The 13,496-nt window shown below is 51.2% G+C and overlaps 1 protein-coding gene across 1 annotated transcript in view; it reads right to left on the bottom strand.

The window, feature by feature from the left end:
• Asap3 (ArfGAP with SH3 domain, ankyrin repeat and PH domain 3) overlaps window positions 1–10,457 on the bottom strand; it is a 56,283-nt gene extending 45,826 nt beyond the window's left edge. Inside the window, exon 1 of the mRNA XM_013031003.1 lies at window positions 10,286–10,457. Coding sequence (XP_012886457.1) covers window positions 10,286–10,414 — 129 coding nt within the window. The 5' untranslated portion in view covers window positions 10,415–10,457. The remainder of the gene's footprint in view (window positions 1–10,285) is intronic.
• Window positions 10,458–13,496: the final 3,039 nt, after the last annotated feature.

Below are 13,496 nucleotides of genomic sequence, written 5' to 3'. Positions count from 1 at the left end.
TTCATGCCTTTGCCTGAGCCAGACTCAGACCAATGTCTTCCTACCTCCACTCACTGAGTAGCTGGGATTACAGGCATGTATCATCACACCCTGCCCAGCTCCTGACCCTTTTACCTAGTGTGCAGGCAGGCTTACTCATGTTTTTACTCAAAGATATTTTTTTAATTAACACGTACCTGTTATATGCCAGGTATACGATAGATGCTTTATACGTAATTCCCTCAACCAAACTCACAAGAGTTATCATCACCTCTTACTTCCAGGTGGGGAAACCAGATTCAGAAAGATCAAGTTATTTGCCTAAGGTTACACAGCCAATAGTAATTCAAACCCACATGTGTGGTGACCTCAGTCACTGGCCCCTGGCCACTGAACTCAACCATGACCCTGAAGGCTGTCAATCACCCTCTCACCTGCAGCGTTCTTCCACTACTGGATGGGATCTTGCCCAGTCATGTCCAAGAGCTCAGAGCTGCCCCGTGCCCAGCAGGTGCTCTGTAGACATGGTGGAATGGATCACCAGCCCTGGGTGTTCATGTCACTGCTTACCATGTTGTTCTACCTGGGCATCTCTGAGAGCCTCACCCCTGGACATTCAGATTCTGCAGGGTCAGCCTGGAGGGCTTCCTCAAAGCTTCATCAGGGTCTAAAGCTAGTGGAGTCAGTGAGCTTCCAGCCACTGCTCCCAGTGTTCCATAAATGCGCAGGCTACCTCGGAGTCCGTGGAGCCACTCACTGCCCCGTGCACGCTGGCCCCTGCGCTAGGCCCAGGGAAGGGACCTTCTTGCGACATCTAAGAATGACATCATCCAGTAGCCTTCGGCGACTGCATGTTCCTTCTGCTCCAAGTCCCACCTGCGTGGCCTCCATGGCCACAAGCAGCTGGACCTGAGGCGAGGAAGTGAGCACTGAGACTGATACGAGAGGGTGATGGGCACCTCAGGGACAACGCTGCGGGCACAGCAGGCCCGTGCAGAGCCCAGAGCCCAGGTCCCAGCCACCGGGGCTTGGAGCATCGCCTCTGCCCTGCTCTCCAAACAGGGGGGGGGTGGGGGGACCTCAGAGCTTAAGGTTCAGGGCCCGGACCCTCTTCAGTCCTCTCCTGGGGTGACCATCCATTCCCACACTGGGATGGACATAAGTGGGACTCTCAGACCCTTCAGCTGGGCCTCTCCTGGCAGAGCTGGGTGAAATGCAGATTCCAGACACCCCAAAGACCTGCCAAACCTGCTGCCTAGGACACTGGATTTTTTTTTTTCCCCTACTAGTCTGACATCTGAATCTCCTTCCTGGCACTGAGGTATTATCAACTACTCAAGTCTTAACCAACCACACCTGAAAAGACCAAATTCTTGCTTTACAGCCTTGTTTGCACCTCAGCTCAACTACTTCAGAGGCCCCCGCTACTGGCTCTGAGCCACTGCAGAGACGGTGGTGGAAGATCCACGTGGGTGCCGGTGGCAGCTGCAGCCACAGAGCCCCTCTCGAGTCCAGAGGACAATGCACGAGCAATGGCATTTAGCATATGGCAGCAGTCTCCTGACAAAGTGACTCGGCGGCAGCACAATCCTGGCCAAGATCCTGCCGGCTGCTCAGCCCTAGTTCTCTGGCTCCTGGATGGCCACGAACTTTCCATTCAGTGAATTCCTCTTCCATTTACAGCAGCCCAGGAAGATGCTGGGGCTTTCCGTAAGTGGCTCAACACATCCATCTGGGGTTGGGACTAGGTGGTTCTCACAAGGATGCACTTTCGAAACCCCTATCTGAGCACAGGGAACTCACACCTGTACAACTCCAGCCCACTCCACTGAGTGCCAAACTCATGCAGCTAACTGCCTTTTTTTCTAGTACTGTGGTTTGAACTTAGCGCTTTGTGCTCATTGGACTTGCTGACTCAAGGCTGGCACTTTACCACTTGAGCTGTGCCTCTAGCCTAATTTTTTGCTGGCTAGTTTAGAGTTACACAGAATTCTCAAACTGTGATCCTCTAGATCTCAGTCTCCACAATAGCTAGGGTGATAGGTTAGAACCCAAGCCAGGCCCCAACTGACATTCCTACTTGATTATCTGAGATGTACGACTGGAATTTTTTTTTTTTTGTCGGTCATGGGACTTGAACTCTGGGCCTGGGCGCTGTCCCTCAGCTCTTCAGCTCAAGAAGAGCGCTCTACCACTTGAGCTACAGCGCCACTTCCGGTTTTCTGGTGGTTTATTGGAGATAGGAGTCTCACAGTCTCTCCTGCCCGGGCTGGCTTTGAATCGAGATCCTCAGATCTCAGCCTCCTGAGTAGCTAGGATTACAGGCGTGAGCCACCAGCACCCGGCTTAACTGGAATTTTTTTATCTTTTCCCATGCACATTGGTTTTCTTCTCTGATTTCCCCTTCTTGGCACCTACAATTTGGGACCTGAGCTGGAGCTGGAGGTCAGTGATAGAGAGCTTGCCTAGCTTGCATGGGGCTCTGGGTCCCATCCCCAAAATTAAAGGAAGAGAAAGATATGTGACAACCATTGTTGACCACTCATCATGGGCGCTCCACCAACCAACCCTGATGTTATTACTTAGAAAATCCTTTTACCATCTGCCCACGTCTTTCTCCTTCCACCAATCACAACCCCACCCACACTGCCATCGTCCTTCCTGGGCAATTGCTTCCATCTCCAGTCTAATCTCAACTTATCAGCTGACATGATCTTTCTGAGAAATAAACTGCTTGTCAGCACAACAGCTAGAATCAAGTTCTCTAGCACGGCCGAGGAGCCCCTGTCTGCTTCCCCAAACTCTCCTGGTGCTGCTCTTCCTTTGCCTTTCACTTCTGCCCCTTTGGCCTCCTTTCAGCACTATGTGTATTGTGGAATGTTATTGTCAGGCCTCAGGGCCGTTGCTTAAACTGTTTCCTCCATTAGTGTATCCCTACACCATTCTCTACAAATATATCTTTTTAGTTTTTTTCTTGTCATTTAACCAATAAATGCCCACCTTGGTGCTATGATACATATGTGAGGCCAGGACTCTAGTTCTGTGTGCTTAGCATGTACAAGGCCTTCGGCTCAATTCCCAGCTATTCCAAAATATATTAGCCAGGTGCTGGTGGCTCATTGCTGTCTAATTCCAGTTACTGAGGAGGCTGAGATTCATGGTTTGAAACCAACCTTAACAAGCAAATCTTCAAGACTCTTACCTCCAATAACCAGCAAAAAAGCTACAAGTAGGGTGGTAGTGTGCCAGGCCTGGGGGAAAAAGCCAATCAAAGGTACAAGGCTCTGAGTTCAAGCCCCAGTACTGGCACAGAAAGCAATCCACACACATACACAGGGAATATAACATGAGATTAGATTCTAGCATCACAGAAATTAGTGTATCAAAAAGGCAGATCTAGCCAGGCAGGCTCCGGTGGCTCATGCCTGTAATCCTAGCTACTCAGGAGGCTGAGATCTGAGGATCATGGTTCAAAGCCAGCCTGGGCAGGGAAGTCCATGAGACTCTTATCTTCAGTAAAACCACTAGAAAACTAGAAGTGGCGCTGTGGGTCAAGTGGTAGAGCGCTCGCCTTGAGCTGAAGAGTGCAGGGGTAGCGCCCAAGCCCAGAGTTCAAGCCCCACGGCCAACAACACCAAAATTGCAGTCAGATCTAAATAATAAAATAATTATACAGAGAAACACAAAAGCTATGTTTTGTGCTGCAAAGGAGAGAGCTGGTACTTACTATTGGGGGAAGTGAGCTGGGGTGAAGGCAGGGGCCTGTGCTGGGTGGGGGGGGTGGGCTAGGGGAAATGGAGTGCAGTGGGCAGATTGCAGCGTCGCTCAGGGAAGCATGTGGCAATGTGAGGCTTCTGTGTGACAGAGCGAGAGGAGATATCATCGCTGGAGTGGGCACCTGGAGGCCAGCCTGGGGGGTCATGAGTACACTCGGAGTGAACAGCTGCAATAGAAGTCTGGGCTGTGAGTCACCAAAGGGAGGGGACGGAAGCCATAGGGACAGACCCAGTTGTCTAGTCAGTGAGGCTAGCAGGGGGAGATGAAGACCCAGGACCCAGCCTCACGGACCTTAGTGACCCTGCCGGCCACTTGGCCTGACATGCAATTCCTGCCATCGTTGTTGCTGGGCTTCCTGTTTGACTGCTCCAGAAGAGGCTGGAGCTCCCTAGATAGGGGCCGCCTCTCTTACTGAGCGATGTGCTCATGATCGGATGTGGCCCACAAGCTGCGTCCCATGGTAGGTCTCACCTCATCCATTCCCTGGCAAGTGGACAGGGTCAAAAGTTCCAACACCACATTCATGTCCAGGCCCTCTAAGTCCCCTCCCCCTGATCATCCCAATCCATCTTCTTACTGCCTGTGCCTGGGCTTTCCGCACTGAGACTATGGGTAAAGGAACTACCAGGGGTGGGAGAAGACAGTGTGGTCCATGACACTCCCTGGAGCCAAGTGTGTGGAATGGAGAGGAGCTGCAGGATGTGCGTGGGAGTCTGGGCCCTGGGCCCTCTGAGAAGCTCCTCTCTCACATAGTAGGGCTATGTGGCCATCTTTATCCTGCCTGAGTCTATCCCTCTATGGCCTCTGCTGATGAAGGCAGGGGTGGAGACCTATCTTCTGGAAGCAATCTAGAAGCTGGGCTGGGCTGGGCTGGAAACCTAGGCCAGGAACTTGGAAGTAGGACACAATTCTGGCTCATGTTACCTTTGGACACTGGATCAGTAAGGTCACGTGACTGGGATGGGAGGACCAAAGCTGTACTCTGGAGCCTGTGTAATGATGAGATCCCATCTTCATGAGACGTGTAGAGAGAAACACAAGAAGAGAGGGAGGAGGAGGAGGAAGCTGGCTGCCTCCTAACATCTTCCCAGCCTGGACCTCCAGGCCTGGGCCAAGCACCTCTAATTCTTCATAAACTTCTAGCCAGGCACCTGTGGTTCATGCCTGTAACCCAGCTACTCAGGAGGCTGAGATCTGAGGATCACTGCAGTTCGAAGCCAGCCCAGACAGGAAAGGAATGAGACTCTTATCTCCGAACAACAACCAGAAAACCAAAAGTGGAGCTGTGGCTCAAAGTGGTAGAGTGCTGACCTTGAGCAAAAGAGCTCAGGGACAGAGCAGAAGCCTTGAATTCAAGACCCAAAACCAACAGAAGAAAAACAAAACACTTCAACAGGTACTTCCTGCAAATAATCTCTAGGATTACATAATTTTTACACTAAAACAGATACAGACACACTATGAACCAAATAAAATTCACAAGAATAGTAAAACTCAACAAAACAAGACTCCAAAGAGCAAATATCACCAAAAAAAAGATAAATTTGTCTCCATCCAAAGTTAAAATGTGTGCATTGGTAAGACATGTTACCAATGTAGGAAACGTCCCCCATCCCTGACTTCTCTGTCTGGGGTCATAGGTTATAAATATGTGCATGCCCACAGCAATTACTTCTAGGAGAACATATGTCAAATGGGCTTACTGGGTTTCCTGATGAGCTCTCTTCCCATAGTCCCCGCATTCATTCGCTTGGGTTCTCCACTAAGTGAGGATCATCTGTCCTCCCACAAGTGTTGCTTCCTCCAGGAAGCCCTCTCTAGTTGCACTGATCCTCACTGGGTCTCCCCCTTGCCTGCTCTGTTTCTCTCCTATCACACTGATGGTTCCTTTACCAGGCAGGCAGGACAGGTCTTGGCACTCCTATTTACCTCGTTAGGGTGGTCAGCACTTCCCAACCAATCAACCCTCCAAAGCAGCATCTTTATGTCCTTGGTGCCTAGGACAGAGATGGCATGGAAAACTGGCCAGAGCACAGGAATCAGAGAGACCCTGTTGTGTGATGACATAGAACGAGTACCTTAACCTCTCTGGGCCAGTTTTCATCGATGTCATTGTGAATATCTATGGGATGACAGCTGTAAAGGAGCCCAGGACAGGAGGAAGATGGTCTGATGATTATCTTAAAACCTCCATACATGGGGCTGGGAAGGTGGCTCAGTGGTAGAGCGCTTGCCTTGCATGCCTGAGGCCCTGGGTTCGATTCCTCAGCACCACATAAGCAAAAAGAAAAAAGCCGGAAGTGGCGCTGTGGCTCAAGTGGTAGGGCACTAGCCTTCAGCTGAAGAGCTGAGGGACAGCGCCCAGGCCCAGAGTTCAGGCCCCAAGACCGGACCCAAAAAAAAAAAAAAAAAAAAAAGACAGATAGATGAACTTGGAAAGATAACAGGACCCTGGAACACTGGAAGAAAATGCCACTCCCCCAATGGAAAGTCTGTTGTCCTCTCTGGACATTAGTTTCTCCATTTGGGCTGGGAAGGTGGCTGATTGGTAGAGTGCTTGCCTTGCATACATGAAGCCCTGGATTCAACTCCTCTGCATCACATAAGCAGAAAAACACAGAAGTGAGGCTGTGGCTCAAGTGGTAGAGTGCTAGCCTTGAGCTGAAGAACTGAGGGACAGCACCCAGGCCCAGAGTTCAGGCCCCAGGACTGACCAATAAATAAATAAATAAAGTTATCTTAGGATTACCTTAAAGAAGTTATTTTAAGGGGTTCCTTATCTAGACATTCTAGTTTCCTGGAACATAGTCAGGGTCCTTATAGGGCTACCAAAAAGTTCACAAGTCTTGCTGGGCACCTGGTGGCTTACATCTGTAATCTCAGCTACATGAGAGGTAAAGATCAGAAGGCTCAAGGCAGACCTAGGCAAAAAGTTCAAAGGACTTCATCCGAACCAGTTGCTGGGCACAGTGGTATGTACCTGTCGTCTTAGCTACTCAAGAGTCTAAGATCCACCACTCAGGCCAGTCTAGAGGAAAAACAAAAACTTTACAAGACCCCCATCTCAACATTAAAAGTTATGCAAGAAGCTGGGCACTGGTGGTTCACACCTGTGATCCCGGTTATTCAGGAGGCTGAGATCTACGGATCACAGTTTGAAGCCAGCCCAGGCCGGAAAGTCTCTGAGACTCTTACCTCCAATTAAACACCAGAAAAACGGAAGTGGTTCTGTGGCTTGAAGTGGCAGAGCACTAGCCTTGAGCTAAAGGAACTCAGAGACAGAGCCCAGGCTGGAGTTCAAACCCTATGACCAAAACAATAAAAGCTATGCAAGGTGGTACTTGCCTGTCATCCCAGCTGCAGCAGGAAATATAAAACAGAATGCCATGGTCCAGGGCTGGGAAGGTGGCTCAGTGGTAGAGCGCTTGCCTTGCATGCATGAGGCCCTGGGTTCGATTCCTCAGCACCACATAAGCAAAAAGGAAAAAGCTGGAGGTGGCACTGTGGCTCAAGTGGTAGAGCGCTAGCCTTGAGCTGAAGAGCCAAAAAGAGACCCTATCTGAAAAATAACCAGAGCAAAAAGGTTGGACATATGGCTCACGCAATAAGAACACTTGCCTAGCAAGTAAAAAGCCCTGAGTTTGACTCCCTAGTGTTCCCAAAAAAATTTTTACAAAGAAAGAAAGAAAAGGAAAAAACTAAAAAGGCTATAAGTTCTAAAACAAGGTCCCTAGTTACTTCAAGAAACCAGCCAGAAACAGAAGAATTGATTCAAGAATCACTGCATTTTGGTTCAATCACATGGAACTTCAAGCCTGGGGGTGGGTTAGCCATGCCCAGAAAGAATTGGGGAGGGAAAAAAGTCGCAACATTACACTACACATGCGCACAATATAATAACAACATACAAACCCAAGAAACCCGAGAAAAATCTAATCCAAAGGTCAAATCCTTAACTTCTAGGGCACCAAAATGTTGAGGGGGGAAAGCTGTGTTACCCCCCTCCCCTCACCCCGCCCCAAGCCTTTCATGTTGCAAAAATGAACCTTGCCTGTGCACCAACCACAGATCTGGAAGCAAAGGAGGCTCCGTTTTGTCTGGCATGAACTGGGCAAATGTGAACCCTGGCCTGAGACTACTAAGGGCCCTTCCCCCAACACAAAGTGCTTACACACACAAAGCCGGGCAGAGCCTGTGCACAGACACAAACAGACCTTTCTCTCCACAGAGGAGGATTCAAATTGCGACCCCTCAGCTCTGCCTTAGTGATCTAATGAGCAACCTAGAAAAGAAAGTGAGCGGCAAAGACCCTAGGGATGGATGCCCATAGTACTAAGCCCTTCTGAGTCATGAAATTCAAGGTTATGAAGAAAATCTGCAGGAAGCTGTCCTGAGGATGAGGCTGAGAGGTGGCATTTCCCTGCAAACCTCCTGGGGAAATATCCACGTTCACCTCCAAACAATTGGTTCTGTTCCAGGAAGGACTCCCGGTCCCACTGGCTTATTTCCATTAAAACATACACTATTGTGAACTAGAGAAATGAATCCCCAAGAGACCTAGTCACTGTCTAAAGAGGTCTTTCTGCCGAATGTAGTAGCTCATACCTGTAATCCCAATTACCTGAGAGGCAGAGACTGGGAAATGTTGTTGGAGACCAGCTTAGGAAAAAGCTATCGAGACCCTAATCTCAATCAATCAACTAGGCACTACAGGGCACACACCTGTGGTATCAGCTGGAGGTCATAGGTACAAGCATCTAAGCCTGGTACCTGCTCAGTTTAAAAAACAAAAACAAGCCCAGCACTGGTGGCTCACACTTGTAATCCTAGCTACTCAGGAGGCTGAGATCTGAGGATCAAGTTTCAAAGCCAGCCTAGGCAGGAAAGGCTGTTGGTTTATTGGAGATAAACCAACAGAAAACCACAGATGGTGCTGTGGCTCAAGTGGTAGAGTGCTCCCCTTGAGCTGAAGAGCTCAGGCCCAGAGTTTAAGCCCCATGATCAACCAAAAAAAAAGAAAAGAAACACAAAACATGAGATTCCACCTGAAAAAGGTAAGTGGTAGAACATTTGCCTACCAGGCCCAAGGCCTTGAGTTCAAACCTTAGGACTGCAAAAGTAAAAACTGAAGAGGTCTATCAATTAACCTGATATTCATTCCATTTATCCAGATGCATGCTTGGCACCATTGCTTCATGTGATGCCATAGCTCTGTGAGGTAAACATTACTGCCCCCATTTCATAGATGACAAACCAGGTCGTGTGGCCAAGCTCATCCAGTTAGCAAATTGCAGAGCCAGGCTCTGAACACAGGAGGTCTGCCTTCCTAAAACCCCAGCTCCATGTAAAATCCTCTACTATCTTTTTACAAAGGGGAACTGGAGGTCAGGCTAGCAGGGGAGAGGAGGACACACTTCTTAAGACACTGTCTCTGAAGATGGTAACTGTGTGTGTGTGTGTGTGTGTGTGTACTGGAGCTTGCACTCTTGCTTGGCTATTTTGCTGAAGGCTGGCACTCTACCACTTGAGCCACACCTCCATTTCTGGCTTTTTGCTAGTTAGCTGGAGATACTAGTCTCATAGCTTTTTCTGCTTTAGCTAGCTTCGAATCCAGACAGATCCTCAGATCTCAGCCTTCTGAGAAGCCAGGAGCCACCAGACAGCAACTATGCTATCTGCCACTGCACTTAATAGGTGATCAGCTTTTGTGGTGAAGACTAGGAGGCTAGAGCTGCTAAAGTGTACAACCTCACCCGAATTCTGGGCATCTTGAAGGAAGATGCACAATTATATGATTCTCCGTTGGCTCAAAGCCAGAGGTGTCTACCCCATAACATTCCCTGCAGGGGAGCTAGGGAAAGCTGCAGCAAGTTCTGAGAAAAAGAATGAACTGCAACAAGAGAGCCTGGGAATGGGTGGGGCAGCCTGCTAGGGCGAGAAAGAAAAGTCTGGGAAGCTTTGCTGGGAAACACAAAGAGAGAGGGGAGGGGAGAGGAGCCTATAAACTTGCCAAGAGCCCAGCCAAGGTGAACCCCGGCTCCTGGCGCCTTCCCACTTCACATTCATTCCACAAGGCGAGCCAAGTCTCAGAACCAGCGGCAAGGGGGAGGGGGCCTCCCCGCAGCCTGGGAGAAGTAAGTTCGGAACTTGACCTGCTTCTCAGAGGGGAGTGATATGGAGAGGGGCGCACTGTGGGGACCCCCCCCAGATGAATATACAAACAGAACTGTTAAGTCACAAGCAAACACATATGACAGGGCAGATCGCCCAAAACACTGGGGGGATGTGCCCTGACATGTGCAGCCTGTCATCGAGGTGACCTCGAGGCCCCCCACAAACAGCCCCTCGGGGCCCTCCCAGGCTTCGACCATAAAAGTACGCAGATGTCTGAGATGCGCTGGGTTCCCACAGATCTAGGTGGGGGTCGGGTTTCAGGGGCGCAGCGAAGGGTCATCGCGGCCACGGTCACTCCTGAGGTCAAAGCCAGGCCCCACGCGAACCTGCCCCCCCCCCGCCGAGGCCCCCTCACCTCCTCCCGCGCCAGCGCCGCCCCCCGGTATCGAGGCATCTTGGCGGCGAAGGCGGCGGCCCCGGCCGGAGAGCTGAGGTCCTCCGCGGTGACGGCCAGAAACTCGGCGACGCAGAGTTGTTCAGGCATGGCGGGAGCGGGACTGAGGCGCCGCGGCTGCCGGAGAGGGGCGCGGGGGTCGCTGCGCTGAGCTGCACAGCGCTGGGCCAGCCTCACCGCCCGCTGCTGGTCCCGTCCGGGCCTCCGCACACCCCGCCCCCGGACCCTCCCCGCCTCGCCCAAGCCACGCCTCTTATCCCTCCGCGCCCCGCCCAGACCTCCGCAGCCCCGCCCCCTTCACGCCGCTCCTGTGGGCCACGCCCCCTCCTCCTGCGCGCTCCGCCCAGGCCTCCGCAGTCCCGGCCCCGGCCCCTCCACGCCGCTCTCGTAGGCCACGCCCCCTCTTCTCGCGCGCTCCGCCCAGGCCTTCGTGGTACGTCCCGACCCTCCACGCCCCGCCGATACAACCACGCCTCTTCTGTATCCTTGCCCCCAGCCCTCGCTCCGGACAGTTCAGCGTTTCTCTTCACCTTGGCTCCGCCCTCGGCTCCTCCTCGGCCCCGCCCCCAAGGGCTCTGGAGTCATAAGAGCCCGCCCCTCCTCTCCTGGCACAACTCCCGCCTTTCCCCTCTGGGCCCCGCTCCCAAGCTGTTCCAGCCTTGGCGGCTCCCACCCGAACTCCCCGGCCGCGCCCCGAGGCCTCCAGCCTCGCGGCCCGAGAGGCTCCGCCCTCGTCCGCCGGGCGCCTCCCCCGCCTCGCGAGGCTCGCTGTGGCCCGCTGGTGTCCCATCCGAGCCCCGCCTCGGACTCCGGCCTCTCTCGGCTGCACAGCGCTGGGCCGCGCCCCCCCTCCCCTGCCCCCTCGCTCCCGGCCTGGCCCCAGCCACCTGGTCTCCTCGCCCCGGACCTTAACGTCTAGGCTCTCCCCTAGAGTGGGGAGTTCAGGTTTCCAGGACAAAAGAGAAGATTCCCAAGGGTAAAGGGATGCAAATTGGGTTCCTCACGCTTAGGATCAGGTCTAGGCTCCTTTGCTCGGCCACGATCTCTTCCTGATCTAACCCCATCTGCCTCTGCAGTCTCTCAGGAGAAAAATCAACCTCCCTGCAGTTACTGAGGGCACAAAACTCCCACCTGTCTGCCCTTGCGTTGGCTGTCCCTTCCACCTGCATTGCTTTTCCAGTTTCTATGCTTGACCATTTCCTTTCCAGCTCGTGACTCTAGGAAGCTCCCTCTGCCCCAAGATGGTTTAGTCTCCCTCCCATAGCCCGAAGTGCTTCCATGCACCCCCCAGATAAAGCACTGAGGGAGGCTGGGGGATGGCTCAGAACAGCAATATCAGCTACAGGTATCAGGAGGGTCACAATCTGAGGTCAGAGGGATTTCCCCTCATCTCAAACAATAAAGCTGGATGTGGTGGCGCACCACTGGTCATATGAAGCTGGCAATATGAAGATGGCAATATGAAGCTGGGTCCAGGTAAAAACGCTCAAGATCTTATCTGGAAAAAAATAACCTAAAGTGCAGGGTGCAGGTGGCTTAGGCCTATAATCCTAGCTACTCAGGAGGCTGAGATCTGAGGATTACGGTTCAAAGTCAGCCTGGGCAGGGTAGTGCTTGAGACTCATCTCCAATTAACTACCAGAAAACCGGAAGTGGCATTGTGGCTCAAAGTCGTAGAGTGCTAGTCTTAAGCAAGAAAGTTCAGGGACAGCACCCAAGCCCTGAGTTCAAGTCCCATGACTGGAAAAAAAAAAACTAACGTAAAAAGGGAGCACAATGATACAACACCTGCCCAGCAAGCAGAAGCCCTGAGTTAAAGACCTAGTACCAGCAAAAAAAAAAAAAAAAGGCCTAAAAAGAAACTAGGTGAAAGTATGTATGTCAATCCATCTGCGCAACTGGGGACCACCACAGTTCCTATAAAGGGGACTGGGGAGAAGGGGGTCCTAGGACGGAAGATGACAATGAAAATGTTTATCAAAGACTTTCCCTTTTAAAAAAAATTGGTGGTACTAGAGATCGAATTGAGAGCTTCTCACTTGCTAGGCTGATGTTCTACCACTTAAACCTCACTTTTAGCCCTGATTTTGCCAGTTATTTTCAAGATTGGGTCTCTTGAACTTTTCTGCTCTGGCTGCTCAAGCCACCATTCTCCATATCTCAGCCTCTCGTGTAGCTAGAATTACAGGCACAAGCCAACATTACCTAGCCCAAGATTTACTATATGCAGGTACTCTTCTAAGCCCAATCACATACAATCGTCTCAGAATTAGCTCCGTTCATTCCCTGTTCTGTGTGTTATAGCCCCACTCCCAACCTCTGCTAGTCCCATGAGCCTCTGACCTCAAGTTTTGCAAGGTGTTTGCCACCCAACAAGAACTGAAAAGTACCCAAGGACCAAACACAGCTGCACTCCAGGGCACATTCCCTCAGTTCAATCCACCAGCAGACACTAACCTTAGCAGACACTCAACTCTTAAAATTCCCTTGAGAGGGGAATGTGAATTGTCCTACACCACGGAGCCCCCTAGCGGTGGGTGGTGCCTTTTAAGCCCAATGCTGGATGCAGTAGCTCTGAGTGCCCACTAGGGGCGCAAGCTTCAGGTGAAGATGGTGGGGGAAGGGGTGCCCCATCTGCAGAGTACAAGAACAGTTGTCATCAGATTCCCAAAGGGCCTGTGAACCTGCAAAAGGTTAGAACTTTCTAAGGAGGTGTTTGGTGAGTACATGGAAATAGGTATGTTAAATGTGTTGCCCAGGCTAGCTCTGAACTTCTGAGCAACTCAAGGGATTTTCCTACATCTGGCTCCTTCCTGGGTAGCTTGGACTACAGGTGTGCACTGATTTCTGGAGATTTATCTTGTAGTTCCGGAAGTATGAAATGGGTCTGACCAGGAGAAAAACAAGGTATACGTGTGGCTGTGATCCTTCTAGAGGCCCTAGGGAAGAAGTCATTTCTTTATTTTTACACCTAGAGGCTGCCTGCATCTCTTGATTCATGACTTTCTCTTTTTATTCAAAGCCAGCAATCTAGCATCTCCTCTATCTCTGTATCTTTTTCTGTCTCTCTGACAGGGTCCAGGATCTCTTCATTATCTTCCTGTTTCTATCTCCTGAATGCTGGGATTAGAGGCATGTACCACCATGCCTGGCTCAAATCTTTTTTTTTTTT

Source organism: Dipodomys ordii, unplaced genomic scaffold (assembly GCF_000151885.1).
Source record: "Dipodomys ordii isolate 6190 unplaced genomic scaffold, Dord_2.0 Scaffold6, whole genome shotgun sequence".
NCBI classification, from domain to species: domain Eukaryota; kingdom Metazoa; phylum Chordata; class Mammalia; order Rodentia; family Heteromyidae; genus Dipodomys; species Dipodomys ordii.
This window is presented reverse-complemented; position numbering and strand designations above follow the sequence as displayed.